Source organism: Centrocercus urophasianus, unplaced genomic scaffold (genome assembly GCF_019232065.1).
Source record: "Centrocercus urophasianus isolate 14NV4802_14NV808 unplaced genomic scaffold, USGS_Curo_1.0 seq_73, whole genome shotgun sequence".
Taxonomy (NCBI): domain Eukaryota; kingdom Metazoa; phylum Chordata; class Aves; order Galliformes; family Phasianidae; genus Centrocercus; species Centrocercus urophasianus.
The window spans coordinates 9,661,347-9,684,644 of NW_024885344.1; the positions used below are offsets into that span (position 1 = coordinate 9,661,347).

At 47.9% G+C, this 23,298-nt stretch overlaps 1 protein-coding gene across 2 annotated transcripts; it reads left to right on the top strand.

Annotated features, from left to right (window-relative positions):
• Positions 1–3,992: 3,992 nt before the first annotated feature.
• On the top strand, positions 3,993–19,116 carry SINHCAF (SIN3-HDAC complex associated factor). 2 transcript variants are annotated; one of them, XM_042837990.1, is made up of 6 exons: positions 3,993–4,045; positions 10,811–10,958; positions 12,831–12,930; positions 14,188–14,314; positions 15,775–15,925; positions 16,796–19,116. In XM_042837990.1, exons 2-6 carry the CDS (start codon positions 10,831–10,833, stop codon positions 16,956–16,958), a joined length of 669 nt encoding a protein of 222 aa, XP_042693924.1. In that variant the 5' UTR covers positions 3,993–4,045; positions 10,811–10,830; the 3' UTR covers positions 16,959–19,116. The 2 variants fall into 2 exon arrangements, with proteins under 2 accessions (XP_042693924.1, XP_042693925.1); XM_042837991.1 differs by having other exon boundaries at positions 4,031–4,045; positions 10,808–10,958.
• Positions 19,117–23,298: the final 4,182 nt, after the last annotated feature.

The window sequence follows — 23,298 nt, forward strand, 5'->3', positions numbered from 1 at the left end:
ATCTCCAGAGAAGGAGACTCCACCACCTCCCTGGGCAGCCTGTTCCAGTGCTCCGTCACCTCACTGTAAAGAAGTTCTTGCGCATGTTTGTGCAGAACTTCCTATGCTGCAGCTTATGTCCGTTTCCCCTTGTCCTGTCTCCACGTACCACTGAAAAGAGACTGGCCTCACCACTATGGCCCCCACACCTCAGATATTTATAGACCTGGATCAGGTCCCCTCTCAGTCTCTTTTTCTCAAGGCTGAACAGACCCAGTTCACTCAGCCTTTCCTCATAGCAGAGATGCTCCAGGCCCTTTGCCATTTTTGTGGCCCTCCGCTGGACTCTTTCCAAGAGATCCCTGTCTTTTTTGTACTGGGGAGCCCAGAACTGGACGCAGTACTCCAGATGAGGCCTTACCAGGGCAGAGCAGAGGGGGAGAATCACCTCCCTCGACCTGCTGGACACGCTCTCTTTAATGCACCCCAGATGCCATTGGCCCTCTTGGCCACAAGGGCACACTGCTGATGGCCAACCTGTCGTCCACCAGGACACCCAGGTCCCTCTCCGCAGAGCTCCTCTCCACCAGCTCATCCTCCAGCCTATATTGTTGCATGCAATTATTCCTCCCCAGATGCAAGACTCTACACTTGCTTTTGATGAACCTCATTTGATTTCTTACTGCCCAGCTCTCCAGCCTGTCCAGGTCTCGCTGAATGGCAGCACGGCCTTCAGGCGTGTCAGCCAATCCTCCCACCTTCGTATCATCAGCAAACTTGCTGAGGGTGGCCACTATCCCCTCATCAAGGTCATTGATGAAGATGTTGAACAAGACCGGACCCAGCACAGACCCCTGGGGGACACCACTGGTTACAGTCTCCAGCCAGACTCTGCACTGCCAACGATGACCCTCTGCGCTCTGCCAGTCAGCCAGTTCTCAACCCACCTCACTGTCCACTCATCCATCCCACACTTCCTCAGCTTTGTTATAAGGATGTCATGGGGGACAGTATCAAATACCTTTCTAAAATCAAGGTAGACTACATTTACCACTCTTCCCCCATCCACCCAGCATGTGACAACATCATTGAAGGCTACCAGGTTGGTCAAACACGACCTCCCCCTGGTGAACCCATGCTGACTACTCCTGATAACCTCCTTTTCTCCCAGTTGTCTGGAGATGACATCCAGCACAGTTCCATCACCTTTCCAGGGACAGAGGTGAGGCTGACAGGCCTATAATTACCCGGGTCTTCCTTCTTGCCCTTTTTGAAGACCGGAGTGACATTGGCTATCCTCCAGTCTTCAGGGACCTCCCTGATAAAATGTTACCCCATGGCAAAACCTTACTTAAAATTGTATGTCAATCAACACTTGGATTTTTCTGGAGGCTCTCCTGCTAATTTTTCAAAATCCTCTGGCCAGGTGTTTAGCCAATAAGGCAAAAATTCAACTGACTTAAGCTGTAATAAGTGAAATCTGAAAGTGGGAACAGCTGCCCGGTTTTGGTTTTGACAGCTGCTCTTCGCCTCACAACAAGAAGCCTATTTGTGTTTGTTTATTCATTAATGTTGAAGACCAACACAATAGGATCAGATGTCGGAGCTGACAAATGCCCTACTTTTCCTGTGTTAGTTCTCGTGTCTCAGCATTCATAATATATATGTGCGCTTTGTATTTAAAAATCCCTCGTGGTTAGTTTTATGATGACATCATTGACATATTTTAGCTTCCTGGATGAAATAATGAAGATCTCATCAAGGAAAGGTACAAGTTTAACTGGAATACAGCAGCCATGTTAGTTTTCTAGAGACCACGTGCATTTGTAAAGGTAAATGTTTTGAAGAGCTCTCCTGACAGAGAGCAAATCCTCTGGTCTGAAGCTCATATTCCAGGTCACCTGTGATATCTATGAAATCTCATATTCCTTCTTTATTGGGGTGCTTAATTTTTCACAAGAGCAGAACAGCCTTGTTGGGTGAGGCTTTATCTGTAGTGCTGGCACACTTTAGGAAGAAGAAAAAAAAGAAAACAACATGCACTGTTTCAGATGGCGACACCTTTCAAATTAAAATCTTATGGCCTGCTCTGAATTCAGGGCTATTTTTAACTCCTCATTTTCCCCACACTGTGGTCAGGCACAGAGTCCTGCTGATGCTGCAGGGTTTGCTGTGGGACAGGGGTATAGAAATCTCCAAGAAAGCCTATTAGCTATTTCAGTACCTTTTATATCCTTTCCAAGTTATTATTATTTCCATTCTCAAGTTATAGGGGAGCACCACAACGCCATCAGTAAATGCTTCAAGCTAAAAGAGAGGAAGTTTAGATTGGATGTAAGGAAGAAGTTTTTACAATTAGGGTGGTGAGGCACTGGCACAGGCTCCCCAAAGAGGTGGTGGATGCCCCATCCCTGGAGACACGCAAGGTCAGGCTGGACGGGGCTCTGAGCAACCTGATCTACCTGTGGGTGTCCCTGTTCACTGCAGCGGGTTGGACTGGATGGCCTTTAAGGGTCCCTTGCAACTCAAATGATTTTATAATTCTATGATCTTCAAGGAAACGAGAGATGTGCCAGACATGAAAGGTTTGGACCCTGCTTTAATATTTTGCTCTTTGGACTTCTGTGCCTTTGGACTTCCGTTTTTCTCTTCAAGGGCAGGGAAGGCCAGCCAACCCCAGGTGGGAGCAGCAGAATGCTTGAAAAACCCAATCCTCCCCAGATGACTGCTCTCAGCTGTTTTCACTATTGCAGGTTAGAAGCTTGTGTTCGCCACTGTGCTGAAATTTGAAGCGTAAGGACAATGGCCCTGGTGTGCTGGCTATCCAAGCCTACCGGAAGCTGGCCTGTGGCTGTTGAAGTCAAGGAGGGCACCGGGAGCTTGGTGTATTCAGGTGAGCACCAAGAGGCTGTATGTCCCATGCCTGGGAGGATGCTCCTTGTGTTAGTGAAAAAAGGAAAAACGGTGACAGCAACAAGGCCGGAGGGAACGGCATGGAGCTGTCAGGGGAGGGCAGCTGGGGGTTAGGGACAGGGTCTGCAGCACAGGGTGGGGGGCATGGAACGGGCTGCCCAGGGCAGCGGGCACGTGCTGGAGGTCAAGGGGCATTGGGATGCTGCTCTCAGACACAAAGTTTGTATTTTGGGTGGTGCTGTATGGAGCCAGGGGTTGGGCTCGGGGGTCCCTGTGGGTCCCTTCCAATTCACGATATTCTGAGGTTCTGATTCTGTGAAAATGCTGGAACAAAAACCTGAGAGAATCACTCAATCGACCGAAAAGGAAGAGCAGAATAGCAGTAGACACGCAAACAAAAGTTGCTGAGAGCTCCGGTGGGTTTCTCTAAAGTTCTGCAACAATTATACATGTGTATTGTGGGAGAACAATTGGAATACATACAGTGTGTCCCACAGGTTGGAAGCGACTGGGATTAACTGCGTCTCCAAGGAGGCGGCAAACGGCGGTCATTTAAAAAACAAAAACGCAACGATCTCGGAACTAAGCCTGGACGGCGGTGAGGAACGCGCCCCGATGGCCGCGTTTGCATAGCACCGAGGGAGGAAACGGCCCGCAATCGCCCGGCATTTGCAAGCAAACGGCGAAGGAGGCGGCACCCCACGCCTACCGCGCTCCAAGGGCGGGCGGGAAGCGGCGGGGAAGCCCCGCCCCGCCTCGGGGAGGCAGGTGTCGGGCCCCGCCCACCTCGGGCCGGGGGCGGGACCAGAGGAGCGGGCCGCGTGCGTGCGTGAAGTCACCGCCGCCGTCACGATGGGCGACACCTCCCCCGTCCCAGGCTTCCCGCGCGCCTTTCTCCCTTAAAAGGACAATGGGGCGCGCGAACGAGAGAGCTCGATTGTTGAGAATGGAGCCGTGGGAACGGCGCGTGCGCAGAGCGGCGAGCGCTGAGAGGAGGGGCGGAGCCGGAGCGCGGGAGGGGGGGCCGCGAGTGCGCCCGCACGGGCTGGCGGCAGAACGCGAGGGGAGGGCGCGCGGCGGCGGGAGCGCCGCACGGGGCACGGCGCTGCACAGGGCGCGCGGCGCGGGGCTGGTCTGCACGAGCGGGTGTGCGGTGAGTGAGCTCGTAGTGCTTCGGGGCGAGCGGGGAGAAAAGTGCAGCCGAGAGGCGGCTGGAGACTTGATGTTGGGAGTTTCTGTAGTGTTGTGGGGGTTTTTTCTCTCTCTCTTTTTTTTTTTTTCTTTCTTTTTAAATCTTTTCCTCAGGCAGGCGGTGGGTCGCGCTCACAGTGCGGAGCCCGCAGCTGCACGTCAGTGCTGGGCGCAGGTGCGACCGCGCACACCTGTGGCTTGGGGGGCCTGACAACGCGCTGCCGGGGCGGGGGCGGAATCCCGGCGGCACGCAGCCCGGCCCGGCCGGGGGAAAACAAAGGGCCGCCGTGTGCCGCCGTCGGTCCGGGGCTCGGAGCGCGGGGAGCGGCCCGAGGGGGTTCGGGAGGGACTTTCGGGGGGAGGCGAAACTTCGGCAGCTCCGTGCCGTGCGGTCGCTCCCCGCGCGCCGTGCCGGCGGCCCCGGAGCCCCGCGCCGCGCTTTGAAGTGCAACTGTTGCCATGTTTGAATTACGTCAGGGCCGAGCCATGAGGAACCCGCGCGCACCGCCCGGGGCTGGGGAGGGGGCGCCGCGAGCGGCCCGGCCGGGGGCGGCCGCCGCCGGGCGCTCAGCGCCGCGTGCTCCTCGCTCACGGGTCCCGTCGGAGGCCGCGGGTCGGGGGCCGTCCCACCTGGCCCCGGGCGGCGGAAAGTAGGTCGGTCGGCAGCCCGCCCGGGGGGGCCTTTGTTCGCGGCCGGAGCGCGGCGCTGCCCCGCGCGGTGCCACGCGGTGCGGGGCGGAAAGCGGCCCCGAGCCCGCTTTTTGGCGCCCTCGGCTCCTCCGTCCTCTCCGTTTTCCCACCCGGCTTCGCTCTTCTTCTCACACGAGCACGAAGTTGTCGTTTCCCTTCGCGCGAGGGCGTGCGGCCGCGGGATTTAAAGGGCTCGCCGCCGTGCCCGAGGCCCGCGTTGAGCGCTCGGTTCTGCGATCCCCGAAAAGTCGGGGTGTTGCCGCGCCGAGTGCCCGCGGCATCCGTGTGTCGGGCCGGCGGGGCTGCCGCGCACGGCCGCAGCGGCGGCGGAGGCTGAGCCGTGCGCTCGGGCACGGACACCACGTGCTCGTCGCCCGAGGTGGGGCTGTCAGCCCCGCACGGCGCACGTGCTGCGGAAAGCCCCTTCTCCGCGGGGCCGGCTCGCTGTGTGGTCCGCGATTTTTTCAAACTAGAGAGATGACACGAGTCTCGGAGCAGGCGCTGCGCTGGAGGGCTTTGTGTCGGCAAGTCCTTAGAGGCAGCCGAGTGTTCCGGGCTCTGCTGTGAGCTGCAGCCGCGGGGTATTCAGACGCACCTCTGGGCTTGCGGCGTTGTGCTCCTGCAGGAAGCAGGCAGTGAGCTCCTCAGCCTGTGGGAAAAGTTCCTCCTTGCTCCTCTCCCGGCTGGGGGGATCTCTGGGAGCTCCTGGCTGTGTTCGGCTACCCCAGTCAGAAGAAAGCACTGCTTTCTGCTTAAGGGAAGAAAATGTGAAGAGTGCTGGAGCATTCACCCGGATTGTGATAAACAGCATTAGGTTTGCCTTACTTGTGCAGAGCAACAGTGTCACTAAAGTGCTTTGCACTGATTCTCAACACAGCTTCTCTTAAGTCTCTGGGGTGAGCAATGCCTGCAGCTCTGCTGCTGAGCCTGCTGTGTCCTGGAGCTGGTCTGGGGCTGTCCAGCAGAAGTAAGGCAGCCCCTTGGCCTAGGCTGGGAGCAGAGGCTCAGCAGAACACAGGGGTGGGGCTCCATTTCACGGGCTTGTGAATTTCTGTAGAATGTGCTCTGTCCAAAGTCTACATGAAATGACTGCTGGTACTGCTTGAAGACGTGGAAGTGTCTTAAGTGAAGTGACTTCACTATCCTGCTACTACTTCTGTTGCAGCCGTCATCAGACATTCTAACCTTGTGATAATAAAACCTGTTCAGTGTCTTGTGATCCAAGTGTCCATGATGCTCTTCCAGCAGCAGGTGGTTGCTGGCAGCATCTAAACAGCTGCAGTGCACCCAGATAAGTATCACAGACTCATCGAGCAGCTCAGGTTTTCCTTGTGGGGCTCCTGCTTAGGCTGAACATGGTTTTAGTTTTGCAATAGGAGTTTCAAGAGGGGGAAGTCCTCTTTGGAAATGGAATGTCTGCAGGTGGGACAGGTTTGGGATTTCTTTTTTCCTTATGCAAATCTCACTGATTATTGTTTTCATGCTTTGGCCTATCCCTTCTGGAGCGGTAACCGCATAGCAGCGTGCAGGAACGCCCAATACCTCGGCCTTTCACTCTTTTTCTTTGTGTAAATGAATCGGGTTTGCATTTCCCATAGAAGGTCAGCAGGCGCCTCTGCAGCTCGGCTACTGACAGTTTCACTCAGGATGGCTGTGACCTAGCTTGAGTACTGTGGGAGTCTTAAACAAGGAAAAACAATGTCTGGTTTAATTTCAGTGTGGTCTGGGAGTCTCTGCCAGTTGCATCTGTTGTGCTGAGATCTCACTGCTGCACAACGGTAGCTGCAGGCAGGACTGGCGTAAGAATTGGCTCACTGATGTAGCTGAGCTTATCGAGTCAGAACTCTGCAGGATGCTGCTTCATTCTGGTGTGCCTGGACTGTAGCAGTGGCCAAATGTCACTTTCCTTCCAGTAAGGTTTTGGACAGACAGAGGAAGGGAAGGCACCCTAGGAAGTTCTGGAAGTGTTACTTGTTTGTGGACGTGTGCTGGGTGTATGCCCTTGCTGATGCAGAAACCAGAGTATGTGTAGCCTTTCTGTATTTCAAAGTGCTGGGAGCATTGTGTTGCACTGAGAATGAATGATCCAGGCCAGAGTGAGGAGACAAGCGAAGAGAGAGGTGTGGAGAAGTCAGACTGGCATCCTTTGGTTCTCCTGTAACGTGGGGGAGTGTTTTCTTTCAGCTTCATGAGAAGCAGGTGAGCGCGTTCCTTCTGAGTGGCCTGATAATTGTGTTACAAAGGGAGACATGCCTGCCTTCTAGGAATTCCTTCCTCTCTGTTATTACAGATTTCTCATTCTTCTTGGGTGATCAAGAAGAATGCAGAGGAATCTGGGAAGGCAAATGAAAGCGGCTCAGCTTTTCTTAATCTGAAAAGTTCAGAAGTTCTTCCTTGACTTGAAATCTTAATGAGCATCTGAAGCAATACCTTTTAATTTAGACCATCAAATTAAGTTTTGCAAAGAAAACTGAGTCCCAATTTCTAGTCCTGACAGGCAACAAAAGCATGAAAGAATTCTCACATGCATATGATGCATGCTGCTTTGTACCAGCCCTTCACAAACGTAACAAGCAGGGTGTGTTTTTCTTCCCCCGCCTATTCTGCTGCTCTCTGCTCTACTCTGACTTTCTGCTATTCCTAAAATGTCAGGACAGATGTACGGAGAACTTGTTCCTTCCATTCCAGCTGCTAATGCAGGACTTGGGGTAAACAGCTTCTCTGTCTGCAGGGGGGCAGGGGATGAGGATCGCTTTCTCTCTGACTTGAGGGAGTAGCATTCCCTACGTAGTGCAGGTACATCTCCAGTTCAGCAGACTGATAAATATGCCCCACTAGGTTTTCTGTTTTTCTTGGGTTGCTTTGTTTTTTTTGCTGGTAGAGTGGTTCCCTTTCATTTCTGCACAGCTGCTAATTTAAAAGACTTCATGTATTTAAAATACCTTGTTTAAATTTGGCAAAACTATCTTATGTGATGCTTTTAACTTTTATGGAGCTGCAGTCCCACCTGGCTTCTTTTTATCTGTCCCCAGTTTCACATGGTTAAGCTTCCACAGCTGAGATTCATGCGTTGCAGTAGTAGGAAATCTAGCCTGTGTTACATCAACTGGAAAATCTTAACTCCCTGATTCTAATCTGAGATCTACCTACATTGCAAAGCTTTCAGTTAAACCATTTGAATGGCTCGATCATGTGTCCTAACTACACCTAAGTCTACAGAGAAATTATGTCAACTCCAGCACTAGACAGACAATTATGGAAAGTTGAGATGGAGCACTTTAAGTTTAGCAGTGTTGGTAAGTATTTGTAGACTTAAGTGCAGTCTGCATTAGCTGTTGAGCTGTGCAGCTGACAGAATATTTAGTGCATAATGGTCAAATGGCCACTGGTTAAGATTAAATGTGGAACTGGACGGATACCTTCCATTTACAACTGTGCTTGTCAGAGAAATGTGTTCTACTTGTGGTTTTTTTGCTACTAGCTTTTCCCCATTCAGGCATGATATATGGTAATACCGTTACTGACCGTTCATCAAGTGGGAAACAGATGGCACTAGTTTCCCTTCTATTGAAAGACTGTATTGAGAGGCTGCTCCTGTGAGAATGGCAGCAATAATGCAAAACAAAATATTTTCGGAATATATATGTCTGATGCCAGCCTTTGCCAGAACATTAATTGTAAAACGTGCATCTTATTTCTACAGTGATATAAATACCAGCTGGTGGCAGAGATCACCTAATCAGTGTCTGGATTTCTGGGAGTTTCTCCCTGGGTTGGAAAATCAAGTAGCTGAGATCACTACTGTGTCTTGCCCTGTAACAATCAGGATGCTCTTGCTGCTTAAGTTTTATAGTACTCATGAACTTTTTGTCTGCAGTTACCTCTTGTCTTTCTGATGAAAAGCACCAGATTGCAGGTTAAGGCAGTCACATAATCTGAAGCCACAGTTTGGTAGCTAGAAATTCCCCAGTGGAAGGTGCTGTGCTGTTGGATCTCCAGAGGCTTGTTAAACATGGTATCCCCGAGAGGCATCTGTCTGAAGGGCAGTACTGCATGCTGAGAAACAAAGTATGTACTCTTAAGTGTCTGCCTAGACACTCCTTTATTTGTCATGACAGTCCAAGGATACTAACTGGATTTCCTGGCCAGTGCTGTCCTCATAAAGGGAGCAGAGAGTCCCATAGGAAGCATTTGGGGTGATGCTGCTGGCTATGCGCAGTAGTCATCCTTGGGGGAACCTGGCTGGAGGTGAGCCTGCAAACGTGCACGAAGGAGTATAGTGCTTCAAATGTGTGCCAAACAGCTGTGTTAACCTTGGTTGAAAGGGAGAACATCCCCTCCATCTTTCTCTCTCATTATTCAGTTTGTGCATGTCCCTTACCTTTTCTCTGTGAGGGATTTGGACACAATGAGTGTTGTTTTTTTTTTCTCTTCAAAACTCTGCTGCCCTTTGCTACCTGGGACAGCAGAAATTTGTCTTGCAGTGTCCATATGTCCTCACTTTCCCCTGTGGGGTTGGCGGTATTGTTGGAATTAGTTCATGTGGAGGACCATGTTCAAGCCTGGGTGGTTGATTGACTTGCTGTGATCCTGCAGAAACACGCAGGTTATTTATCCCTATGTGTAGTGCCTGTCAGTAAGGTAAGTGTGATGCTAGGTGTAGTCATTTCATGGAAGCATGTAAGTCTTCCCCTTGTACTGCTGTGGGTGAAGATTTGGAGACAGACCCTGTGCTGCCTGCATTCCCCAGTGGCTAAGCTGCGTTTACTGGGGCATGGCAGTCCCTGGGCTTGCGAGGTGGCTGGGAGTTCCCACTGATCAGATTCTCCCACGTGTGATGGAGATGCTCTCCAGAAAGCCCTCCTCGAGCCACCAGACTTCTCAATAGATGTGCTGGAGATAAGCTTTTGTTTTGTTTTGTGTTGTATTTTTTTTTTTTGTCGTTTTTAGCTTGTACGAGACTTGGCGGTTTTGTCAGAGGAAGGGAGAAAAGTGTGCTATTTGCATGGCTCTGTCTCCTTTCAGTTCTTAAAAGCAGAAGTTCTCAGCAGTGGAAGCCTGTTCTCGGGGAGCTTCCTGTCACCAGCAGGCTGTCCCCTCTGAGCAGTTTGCATGTGTTGGATGACAAGTGTCAGAGGCTTTGCTATGGTGTTGGCTGGGCAAACCACAGTCTGTTCAAACAGAGCCCTTCTTGGAGCAGTCCCTGTGTGGCCATGACATGGGCTCTGTGCAGCCCACGTGGCTAGCAGAGCCTTTGTGCACATCCTGGCCCCACACCAGGAAAGAATCTGTTTCACTTGGTGCTCTGTGGGACCTGTGTGCCCTCTGGCAGCCTGTCATGCTGGGCCTGAAGGCATGATGCACTGGGGAGCACCATAGGCTGGAGGTGGGGAGACCTTTCTAAAGGGCAGTGGGATGCCCTTCATGGAAGTATGTGTAGGTAAGAGCTTTTGCTGTCTGGGCCTGGCTGTCAGGAAGAGCTCCCCAGTGCTGTGCTCCGTTGAGGGCTGGAGGGCTCCACCCTGCTGCTCTTAGAGCAGCTTTTCAGGTATGTCTGCCCCACAGCCTGGAGGCATGGCTGCAGCTCGTTTGAAGTGACTCCTACTCGCTTTCCTGCTGCTTTCAGCACGGTGGTGGGTTTGCAGTGAGGGTAGCTGATGATGACAGCCTGGTTGCTGTGACCTGGGGCGGGTTGGCACGGTCTTCCTGCAGCCCGCTTGGCTGCTGAAATGAGTATGGCTTTCCTGCACTGCATCTGCACCTCTGGGTTATGCTGCTGCTGTAGGCATGGACTTGGAGAACAGTGCAGTCACAATGGATATTGCTTGATATCCCAGCTGTTGTTCACTCTTCTGTAAGATAATAAGGTGTGGATTAGGTGCATCTGCTCTTTGGAAGCAATATGAGATAGATCAGGCCAGTGCTCTTACCTGTCCTGAATTACAGCCCAGTGTTGGTTTACCCAGTGAATGACACAGGTTTTGCTTTCAGTATCTAAAAAGTGATAAGTAACACCAGTTCCTGTTTGTTTCAGCAGGCTACAGCTGGGAGGAAAAAATGTTTGGCTTTCACAAACCGAAGATGTACCGGAGTATAGAGGGCTGCTGTATTTGCAGAGCTAAGTCTTCCAGCTCTCGTTTCACTGACAGTAAACGCTACGAAAAGGATTTCCAGAACTGTTTTGGGTAAGAATCTTCCTTCAGTCAACTCTGCATCTCTCAGGGTTTTGATCTCCGAGCTGCACACTTGATGCACTGTCAGATGTGGTTGGCTTGGGTAGGTGGTGGGGGAAAGCCCCAGTCTCCTTGTGACTGTCCCACTGTAGGACTGGTTCCTCTGCTGTGTGTGGCATTGCTGGGTTATTAGCCCAGTGCGGCTGCTCATGCAAGCTGAAGCAGATGACAGCATTGAAGGCTCTGGCCAATTCCTCTTCGCCCTCACAGCATGTGTGGTGACTTAGTTGTGATCCTTAGAGGTATAAATCCCTGCGCGAGGTGGAAGGCAGCGTGGATCTGTGGAGGCTTTTGGTTATTCTGGAGATTCGAGGACATGAGATAAAGCTTGTACCTTATTTTGGCTATTGGTGCTGTTGTTCTGATAAGGCTTATTGATATGTTATTAAAACTTCTCATTGGAGACCATTCTGAAGAAGAATGAGAATTAATTAATCAACTTTCCAGTTAATCAAAGCTGTGCCTAATGATTTTGTTACTGATGCTTCCAAACAACTAAATAGCAGTGATTTCTTGTACCAGCTGCTGTGGCCTTCTAACTTTTTGAAACTTTGCAATTTTGTCATTGAATTGTTAACAAGGCAAACTCTTCTGATTACCTCACTAAAATTTCAAAATAAACAGCTTCTGCTGCTGTAGATTTCCTCAATTTTTTTTTTCCTAGGAAAAATATATTGTTATATTCAGCTTTTTTCTTTCCAGTCTCACTGGATTGACTCTCATCAAAATCTTAGGCCAAAGTTTAACTTATATCTGCTGTTTAAAAACTGTATGTGTTTTACCAGTATTGCTTCTCTTGTCTCAAGCTTTTAACTTCACACGTGGAAATCTTTGCAGGCTTTGTGAGTCTTTACCTTGTCTCTTTCCTTCTTCTACTTCACCCCCCTTTCTAGAAACACCCCTTTCATGTATGGTTTTATAGCTCTTTGTATTGACCGTGGATTTTTGTTCATAAATCTGATGCTGACAGTTTTTGCTGTCGTAATTCTTGGCTGCTGCCCTTGGCAGTGGAAAGACTGAAGGCCCATTGCTTTTTTTATATATATATAAACAGCAGTAAAGAAGCTTGCAGAATACTGGAGCTTTTGGTCTTGCGCTATCTGAAATATGTTTGCCAAGGTGAAAAATGCAGTCTTAACTCTGAACAAATAAGGGCTTATCTGAGCCTGCCTGCCCATTCATCTACACATGCTTCAAAGTCCTCTCATTTGAACAGCTGGAAAACCCAACTCTGTGTTCCCTTTAGTGTGGATTCCTCTAGTGTGATTAGCTGTAGAAATGGTTTCTGAAGCAAGATTGTTAGAAGGAAGCAAGTATTGCTGTCGTTCCAGTGACCACTGTTTCTGAAACCCTATCCTGCACGTATGCAGCAGTGTGTTGGATGGTATTTGTTACTCATCCTTGAAACTCTGTGAGAAAGCTAAGAGCTGAATAAGCTTTTGTCAGATCTCAGAGTTTTGTTCCCTGCTTACGCTCAAGGAATAGGATTATTCCCTCTCCAATCAAATCAATCCAATCACTGAAGCTGTGGTTTAAAAGAAAACAAGGCAAACAACACATAAACAACAGAAGGTAATGGGGCTGGGTTTTCTTAGCCTCCTTCTGGTGGCAAATTACAGTGCCTTTTATTTCTACATGGAATAATGTTTTTCTGAAAGTCAGACCTGGTCTTCAAATGGCACTGATGAAGCACCTCAGATTAATTGTCATGCCTGAAAATCAGATCTTGAGAAGGAACCCTTTTCCTTTTGCTTCTGACACTGTTATTGCCTGATAGTTTTTATTAATTGTTATAAAGTGATTTTTGCTTTTCATTTTTACCAGGCTCCACGAGGCCCGCTCAGGAGACATTTGCAACGCCTGTGTCCTTTTGGTGAAAAGATGGAAAAAGTTGCCAGCAGGATCCAAAAAAAACTGGAATCACGTTAGTTAATTTATCTATTTCTTCCCTGCCCTTAATTAACTTGCCTTCTACTTCAGTCCGTTCTACATCAGAGAGGGAGGCACTAGAAAGAGTTCAGGGGTTGCTATTTCCCAACTGCCTTTACTCCCTAATCCCAACATTTCTAAAACTTGCCTGGAATATTTCTTGTCCTTGTTAGACTTACGTGCAAATTGTGATGCTGCAAGCCATGGATGGAGTCACAGACTAACCTACCTTGTAATTCCTTGTTTTCACAATCTCATAACTTTGTCCAGAAGTCTCTTATGACACTCAAAACATTATAGAATTTGGTCTCTGTCCAAAACTGGTCACTTTTTTTTAATAGCTTGGACAAGCAAGGTGTCTTATTTCAAGCAGCACACAAATCAATGTGGCTTAATCAGGTAATTAAAGACTAATATCATGCAGCTATTATATGTTCTGTATTATATGTTCTGTTTTGATCTACCTAATTGAGTTTGGGCCTAAGGCTGGTAAGATGATCAGGATTCCTTGTGTATGAAATAATATTTATAAAGGAAGCCTTGGTGAGAACAGGATCCAGAACTATGATTGTTACTAGCTCTAGCTTTATTAAGAAGTTAAACTAATGATTTAAAACAACAAAACCAATCTCTAGAGTAAATGCTTAGTTGTCATTCTTTTGGTTGAGCCTCTATAGATGTAAACAAGCATTGCCTATTCAACTGAATCTGTCAAAATAGGAAGAAGATGCAAGTTTAGTTGGATGTGCTTTTGAAACTGGTTTGCCTTCTTTTCCTACAAACTCAGCCTCTTATAAACCAGATTTAAGAGAAATATAAGTGTGAGTACGCAGAACTGCTTTGGTTTAACTAGACTGCTTTTGAGCGTTTCTGCAACACCCTGGAAGGAGGTTGGAGTGAGGTGGGGTTGGTCTCTTCTCCCAGGTAACAGCCCTAGGACAAGAGGAAATGGCTTTAAGTTGCAACAGGACAGGTTCAAGTTGGATATTAGGAAACATTTCTTAGAAAGAGTGTAACTGCCAAGAGAGGTGGTGGAATCACCATTCTTGGAGGTGTTCAGCAACTGTGTGGATGTGGCACTGAGAAACGTGAGCATGGTGGGGATGGACTGGTGTTGGAAAAGACCTCTAAGATCATCCAGTCCAACTTTAATGATTCTGTGAGCTCCTTCAGCTAGATCAGTGCAGACATCTTGACAAAGGCAGTATTTGGGCATAATTCAGGATCACTGTGTGCATTTTCTGTGTTGTAGGTGGTAGATGCCAGGGCTGGACCCAGTCTGAAAACAACACTGAAACCAAAGAAAATGAAAACTCTCTCTGGAAGCAGAATAAAGAGCAATCAAATCAGCAAGCTGCAAAAAGAATTCAAGCGGCATAGTAAGTAGATCCAAACAGACTTTGATTATAAACTTTGGCTTCCCCTAAAACTTACTGCTAAGTGACCATGTTGAGTCGCCTCCTGGATTCAGTTGCGCTCTCACACATTCAGGCTTTCTCTGTTCCTGTAACCTCTTGTTCTCAGTGTGCTTGGGGAGGGGGTGGAATGAAAGGGGAGACCGTGTACAGGATGAGTATCTGAAGGGGGCTGGTTGTGTCAGGTGGAGAAGTGACAAGGAGAGGGTTAGAAGCAGGGCTGGAAGGAGTAGGCAATTGCAGCTTATATCTCACACTGAAATGACACATCTCATGGAAGAACTTCTTGGGCAAAGCCCTCATTGAAGTTGAAAGAGATTTCCCCCTGTTCTCATTATCTTGCTATGATAGTTTTAAGCTCTCTCCTCTCAAGAAAGGCTGCTTGCTCTGCTGATACCACCATCAATCTTTTTCTTCCATGTATGTTTTCAGCCTAGGCTTTCTATTTATCCTGTTTGTGTTCTGCTCCTCTCCTCTTCTTCCCCCACCCCCCCCCCTCCCCCCCCCAACATACACATGTACTCTGTAAGCTCCTGCCGTGTTCCTCTGTACAGTTTCCTTAAACCTTTTGCTAGTCTCAGTGATTTCTTTCCACTAGCACTTAGACTCTCAAATAGATATGGATTGATATCATTCCCACACATCCATCTGTCAGTAACACTCTAAATATATGTCAGCAATCTAGTTTCTTTTTCCTCTAAAGCAAACCTTGTAGCTTCTTAACTGTTGCTGTCTTGATCTTCTCTGTTTTCTATCATTCTGCCTGACCTGAAGGAAGTGCTCTCAGAAGAACCAGTGAAGGCCTTGACCTAAGGAGCTTTTATCTATTCATCCAATGTGCAATAGTCAATTCTTATTGTGTTACTGTGGGTGGTAGAGGCAATTAAAAAGGAAGCTAGCAGTATCTCTATTCAGATATGCAACTGCATACCTGAAGTTGATAGCTTACAGTTTTGTTCCAGCTGGAGCTTTAAACTACCTAATCCATTGCTCTAATCAGAAGAGCTTTGCAGGATTTTAATTTAATGAGTAAGAAAGGAGATTTGCACTGAAGGGTTGCATCTGAAGCAAACGTCCTGACCAGCTTCAACAGTGTTTCAGTGATTACAGAGAAGAATCAGGATCGTGTCTGAAGTGTAGCGTGCTGCTCAGGCTGCATTTGAGACTCTGACCCTGAACCTCTTTGCAGTCCTTCACACACAGGGACCTGTTACAGTCTCCCACATGATGACAGATGTTCTTTCAAGGATTTTTGAAGTAGGCAGGGGTAAGAAAAATGGGTTACTATTAGGCTTTTGTTGTTAATTAGGAAAGCCTTTCTCTTCAGTTCCCGTCTGCACGTGACCTTTTGAAGTAAGGAAAAGGATGAGTTGCTGCATGTCTTAATTCTTGCATTTATTCTCCCCCCCCCCCCAACCCTGCAGACTCTGATGCCCACAGCACCACTTCAAGTGCCTCCCCAGCTCAATCCCCCTGCTACAGCAACCAGTCTGATGAGGGCTCTGACACAGAGATGAGTGCTGGGTCCAGCAGAACACCGGTTTTTTCCTTTCTAGATCTCACGTATTGGAAGAGGTAAAATGAAACAGAAGGTGTGCTCTGTACAGACAGCAGTTTGTTTCATATTCAGTGATCAAGGCTGCTTCCTCAGGAGCTTGCAGGGTGCTGCTGCTGCTGAACTTGTGTTAGAGATATCATTTAAGTCACTAAGTATTTTACAATGTCTATCTTACTGGAAAGGAACACTATGTATTCAAGACTTTTTCCCCTATCTCCCTCCAGTTCTTAAACAAAAACATGCTATCTGGAGAGATGTTCTTACATTTTTGGGAGTAACGAACAATATTCTGAACGTCACTGTCTTGTCTTAAAACTATGCTTTGTAGATGCAACAAGTTACCATGTTACCATGTACATATGTTTTGCTGCCAAGCTGAGTAACCTAGCATTAAATTTGATTGACCTGTGATGGTGGTCATTAAAAAAAAAAAAAAGATAGAGGAAAAGCGCAAGATTTTCTTGGAGCTGACGGGTTTGTTTTATGTTGTGACACACTAATCCCTTGTTTAGCTAATTGCTATACTGGGATCGTTGTGACTTTGCTGCCTCCTCTCAAATAGTGTTTTTGAATGCCTAGTTGTCAAGGTTAGCTTAACCTAGATAGCTGTGTAGCTGAAATTTCTCTGCAAAGTAAAATGGGAGATTTAGTTTTATGTAGGCATGGCTTTTTTATGTGCATGGTTTTATTTGTTTGATTGGTTTTTGTTGTTAGTGGTCGTCGTCTTGTGTTTTGTTTTAGTTTTCCTTCCCTAAATTATGATGTGGATTTAGACATTGATTTGCTCTCTCTCTTTGGACAGCCCCTCCTGTCATAGCCAAACAATGCTGAGGCTCAAAGAATCAGTATCACAAGCTGTCTGCATCTCTGCTTGCTTTTTCTTTCAGGCAAAAGGTCTGCTGTGGAATTATTTACAAAGGGCGTTTTGGGGAAGTCCTCATAGACACTCATCTCTTCAAACCTTGCTGTAGCAATAAAAAGTCTGCCACTGAGAAGCCAGAACAAGAAGGACCACAATCTCCAGCAATCTCTACCCAAGAGGAGTGGTGACTTCCTTGGAGAGCTGCAGACAGTTATACAGATCCTCTTATTCTCTGGAAAAATACTAGAAAAGTGACTCTGTTCACATTGGACACCTGCTATGCTGCCAAAAGACTATTCCCTAGAATTGTTTTGGGTTTTACTGCTACAATTCCACAAACTCTGAAACTAGTTTGTATCCTTTCAGAAAGACTGTACATAATATTTAAGATGCTATGGAACACTTAGTGAAGCTGAATGCTGCTGCAAGGTTGTCCCTCTTATCTTTCCCTCCCACTCCCTTCACAAGTGAACTTGAGGATGGGGTTTTGTATATTAAAGTGTATGTAGTTCATCTTTCTGTATTGAAAGAAATGGTGGTTGTAAGGGTTTTTATTTTTTTTTAAGTTGGTTGGTAACCTCCCTTAAATCCCCAAGAAAATATTTCATTCTTAGACATGTATGAGATGAACTAATACATATAAATGTTGTCACCTCTCTAGTTGTATAAATATATATATTTTGAAGGTGTGGAGATCTCACCCTATACTACTGACATTGTAAGAAAGACAGATATGTGACAGACTGTTAACTGCAGACATCTCTACTATAAGTGATAGTTATCTGAAAAAGCCTCCCAACAACAGATGCTCCTAGGGAAAGGGGAGGAGCACTTCCCTTCTTAGTTAGGAAGGGAGGAGGAGGAGTTGCCTGAGAATTGAACACAGTGAAATGGATGGGAGACTTGTTTGTTTGCTTTTAACCTAGCAGCAGACCCTCTGGGCTTTGTGTAGTAACTGACTGGTGATTAGAGGAGGACCAAGAAAACAACCCAATGCCCAAGTTAGGTGTAGACGATGGCCGTAACCAGGTAACGGCTATATCTCTTGGCCCAGTGCAGCTCAGATGTGATCACAAAAAAGACTACTTGCTGGTTTCAGGCTTGACATAAGACCAAGCCACTTGCTAAGCAAGTTAGATTCAGGTCTGGGGACGCAAGCTGATTCCAACCTGTGGTTTGGATTCACAGTGCTTGTTTTAGAGCCACACAGCTTCTCACCAGCAGATCAAGGCTTTTGTAAATACTGGGCTTTTATTAGGATTGGTGCTGTGCTGAATAGAGGCAGCTCTGTTTGCATACACGATCAAAAGATTCCCAGCTGAACTTGTGTGCAAACCAGTGCGATGTTCCTTCAAACTCCACTTTGCCTTTAGGGTGATAGCAGCTTCCTGGAGGAGTGTGCTGCAGTTTTAGTTCCCTATTGATTCATGTTCCTTTATGAAGGTTTAATTTGTGTAACTTGAGAATTATGCTTTTGTTTATTTGTTTGCTTTGGGGGGAGGGAAGGGATTTTTCTTTTTACTCTTTTTGGGATGTTCTGCAATGGAGACAACAAGCTTTCCTTGTTGTGCGAGTCATCCGTGTAAAACTTTGGTGGGTAGGGCTTAGGACTGGATTTCTGTGTAATCTCACTTCCTGAAATGGGAATAGTTAGCAAATTAAAATATAGGTAGGAAAGGATATGCAGGATTTAAGAGGAGTCTCCATCCTCAAAGCTGTTTTTTCCTTTCTCCCTTCTGTTGAGTAGTCCAGCCTCTGAGGAGAGGATATCAGAAGAAGGCTTTGACTTATCACAGCCTTACATCTTACAGCTTTCATTGCTCTTTTATTGTGTTGTTGGTTTTTTGTTTTGTTTTTTTTTTTTCCTAAGCTCCCTGAGATTCTGAAGGGAAGACAAAGCTACATGCCTTGCTTTTCATCTGCAACCAAATGAGTGGATACTTGTATAACTGCCTAACTAGGTCGGTCATGTCTGATAAGGACTTGAGCAAGAGTACTGGCTATTTTTTGCAGACACCTGCCTTTATTGGAGTTCGTGTTTTCAGCATCAGTAATTCTGTACACCTGAGGCTGCAGTACTGATGGTAGGTTGTGCTCTGATACGGATCATCTCTTCTTCTGTATTTATTTATTTATTGCTAGATTTCAACTGCCAACTGCTTCCCCACTCCCTCCCACCTGTTCCATTCCTGGTAGTAACGCAGAATGAACTGTATGTAGTCATGCACTTTGTATTAATGTATTAGAAATCTATGGAACCTGTTTTGTACTTTTATACTGTTCAGACACTTGTAATCCAAACTTTTTTTACTAGGGCAATGAATAAATTTAGACTTATTTAGAAAATGAATTCCTGTTTATTTAACCGTCCGCTTAATTAAGCTCAGTGTTTGAACCAGCCTATGCATTCATTTGTCTATTTGAACAAGATTTCAAAGCTTCCTTTTTTGGAGGAGGGAAGGCAGACAACTCTCTTTGCAACAAGTCATTTTCTATTTAATTTAGGAAGATGAGCAGAGCAGAGGAAGGATACAGTGCTTATTGTGGTGGGTAGCTGCCTCTACAGAATTCTCCAGCTGTTCCCGGGCACTGTGCTGTGTAACAGCCAATTCCTTTTCTGGAAATGGGTGGTGCTGGCTGGTTCTCCAGAGGGCTGCTGACCGCTCGCAGGCATCCAGCAAAACTAGTGGAAGCAATGGCATTCAGAGTGAAGTGCTGACAGCATGTGGGAACATCCCTCTCCAGATCCAGCTGAGGCACTGGAAGAAAGGAGCGCTCCTGTGCTGAAGCTGGAGCCTGTGGTGGTTTTTCCCACGACAGGCGGAGTCAGCTGGATGAGCTCCAGCAGCCTGGAGGGAGCGTGGTCTAAGGCAGGAGCTGGCAATGAGTAACGGTGCTTAGAAGATGAGTCTATTGCCTGACAATGGAGAAAGCCTTAAGCTTAATGGTGTACTGTAGGAGATGATTCTGGACTTAAGTGGAGAAACTCTTGATTTATTGCTGATGACATGCTGGCTTTTTCCTATAAATTAAGCAAAAAGATATCCAGGAGTTTGCATAGAAACAAATTGTTCCAGTGGAAGCACTGCACAGACTGCGTGACTCCACCAGCATCTGATTTTAGTGCAACACCAACTGTTTTGGACGTACATGATCTGTTATGGGTGCATGTAAAAATCAGCGTATATCCTACTCCTTGCCATGCCCACCTTTTTCCAAATAATGACTTTGTTCCCCTGCTGCTGCACTCCTGTGCCTGCTGATGCGTTGGGGGTAAACTCAGGGTGTTCAGTAGCAGTTCCAATGTAGAGTTCTCCTGTGAAGCAAATAACCTGATGGAGGACTGCAGCTGGGGAGGAGCGTTGCCGCTATTGGAGCAATGGGAAGACGGGACTCTGGCAGGGCAGCGACAGCAGGAGGCAGAGTTTTGGCTCAAGCCCTTCCGTGCTTTGCCTGCATCAGTCACAATAGGGAGCGTGGCATCTGCTAAAATAACCACCTGCCACTGCAAGCACTCTGAAGGTGCTTCGTGAAGGGTTGCGTTATGCCTGCCTGAAAGGTGAGGAAAGCAAGGCATGGGACCTGGAAGCATTTTGCTGGAGGTCGCCCACGGACTTGGAGCGGACCCCAGACTTTCGAAGCCCGAGTTCAGTGCTGTGTGCTGCTGCGTGCAGGTTTTGCATGGCACTGCGTGGAGACAAATGTCATTCTAATCTGTACCACGTGGAAGTTTCTTTGTGCCGCTGAGTCTGTAACCCGCTTTCTGAGTAGATGACGGTCTAGCGTTGTACAAAAGCTCAGTTTTGATATGAAAGAAAGAAAAAGGGAACTTCGCTCTAAACGTCACTCCCAGCACCCAACACGCGAGCTGCGCAGGTGAAGGCAATGAGGAGCTGACTACGTGAGCGCACCGGCGGACAGCCTCTCGCGGCCGGGCGAAGGCGGCGCGCAGATGGAGCCTCCCGCCACCAGAGGGTGCCCTTACCGCCCGCAGGTGCCGCGGGACGCGAAATGGCGCCACCCTCGCCCGCCCGATTGTGGGGTTGGTGCTCGTCCAGCTGCCACGTGGGTCTAGGGGCTAGCGTGCTGTGCTGGTCACCTTTGGCCTCTGTGAGTTGTGTTTGGGACACAGGTTCAGGCGGAACGTGCGGTAGGGACAAGCAGCTCCTGTTTTGCCCAGATTACTATGCCCCACCAGGGTGCTTCATCTGTTTCAGTAATCTTGTAAGGAACAGGCACTTGGTGTGCTTGAACCCATGGGAGCACTAGACTAAAGGCCCATGGAATGTGAGGCTATTTATGAGTTGGGCTCTGGCTTGCAAGTTGAATGTGAGCTGGCAGCATGCCCTGGCTGCCCAAGGGGCCAACTGTGCTCTGGGGTGCACCAGGCCCAGCACGGACACTGGCCAAAGGAAGAGGCTGTGCTGCCTCACCTCGACATGGGATGAGTGGCTGAGGGCCCTGGTTTTGCTCAGCGCAGAGCAGAGGAGCTGAGGGGAGGCCTCATGGCGGCTGGAGCTCCTCATGGGGAGCGGAAGGCAGCGCTGAGCTCTGCTCTGTATGACAGCGACAGGCCCGAGGGAACGGCATGGAGCTGTGTCAGGGGAGGGCAGCTGGGGGTCAGGGATAGGGTCTGCAGCACATGGCCCTAGCTGATGGAGTTCAAGGTGCATTTGGATGCTGCTTGCAGGCATAGGATTTGGATTTTGGGTGGTGCTGTTTGGAGACAAGTGCTGGGCACACAAGGGGGATAAGATGCTATCCAGAGGGACCTGGCCAGGCTTGAGCAGTGGGCTCAAGTGAACCTTATGAGGTTCAACATATTCAAATGCACCTGGGTCAAGTCAACATCCGCTATCAATAGAAGCTGGGGGGTGTAAGGATGGAGCACAGCCCTGCTGAAAAGAACCTGGCGGTACTGGTGGATGGCAAGCTGGGTGTGAGCCAGCAATGTGCCCTCAAAGCACAGAAAGCCAACCGTATCCTGGGCTGCATCAAAAGAAGTGTGGCCAGCAGGTGAGGGAGGTGATCCTGCCCCTCTATTCTGCAGTGGTGAGACCTCACCTGGAGTACTGCATCCAGGTGTGGAGTCCTCAGTACAGGAGAAATATAGACCTGTTGGAGTGCATCCAGAGCCTAAAAAATGATCAAAAGGATGGAAAACCTCTCCTACGAGGACAGACAGAGAGAGCTGGAGCTGTTCAACCTGGAAAAGAGAATGCTGAGAGGTGACCTGATAGCAGCCCTTCAGTGTCTGAAGGGAAGCTACTGGAAAGAAGGTGACAGACTCTTTAGCAGGATCTGTTGTGATAGAATAAGGGGAAATGGCTTCAAGCTTAAAGAGGGGAGATTTAGGTTAGATATAAGAAAAAAGTACTTTACAGTGACAGTGGTGATGAACAGGTTGCCCAGAGATGTGGTTGATGACCCATCCCTGAAGGCTTTCAAGGTGAGGCTGGATCAGGCCCTGTGCAACCTGATGTAGCTGTGGATGTCCCTGTTAATTTTAGAGGAGTTGGACTAGATGACCTTTAAAGGTCTTTGTAACTCTATGGATTCTATGATTCAGTGATCCTTGTGGGTCCCTTCCAGCTCAGGATATTCTGTGTCTCTCTGAGTTTTGTTAGCATTCAGCATCGTTGAAGGACTGATTCCAGTTGGGCAGTGTGAATTGCAGGTCCCTAAAGTGCTGGCTGTTCAGCCAGGCTCAGCATCGTATTCTCTGACTACTCTTTGTACAGAGTTGTGGAGTAGCAAGCGAGCCAGATGCTGTGCCTCCTTGAGCGTGCTCCTGCTGGCCCATTGTTGTGCATGTCCTTCAGCCCTCTCACACGTAATAAAAGCTGAAAAGTAGTAAGTGAAGAAGAAAAGGAGCAGTTCTCCCAGCCTGCTGAGCAGATGTGTAAAGCCTATGTGGCTGGATGGAGAATGTTTCTTTTGGATAAGTTCAGCTGGCCCTGCTGGCCTCTGTGGTGGATGTGGAGCAAGCTCCGCTCACCGCCTCTCCATCTCTCCCTGTCACCTTCCCAGAGCTACCTTCAACTTCTGGAGGGCAGCTTAAGGCAGAAGGAGACTGGCTTGAAAACATTTGAAGGTGAGGGAGGAACCATTTTGTATAGAAATTAAGGTGTCTACTGAAGGGAGGCTTGTTCAGTGGTGAGTTGTTCCTTGACTGCAAAGAGTAGAATTCCCTCTCACTTACCCGTAGGTAAGCTGTCCAAGAGGCTGGTGCCTCTACAGCACCTTTTGTCCTTTGGCTACCATCTAGTTTTTAATGTGCATGAGATGATAGACAAAAAGGCAGAAATACTGAGATTTTTATTTTTTCTGAAATTTGAGGGACCAGAGAAACTATTAAAATAATAACGAAACTCATATTTGAGAGTTATCATCTAAAATGCCTGAATTGTAGTAAAGCTTCTTCCTTGGTGCCTTTACACATAACTGAAAGGGAAGTAAAATGTAAGAACACAGCATTAGCTTTCATTAAGCTAATATTTTCATTAAGGACTTCTCAGATCTTTTTAT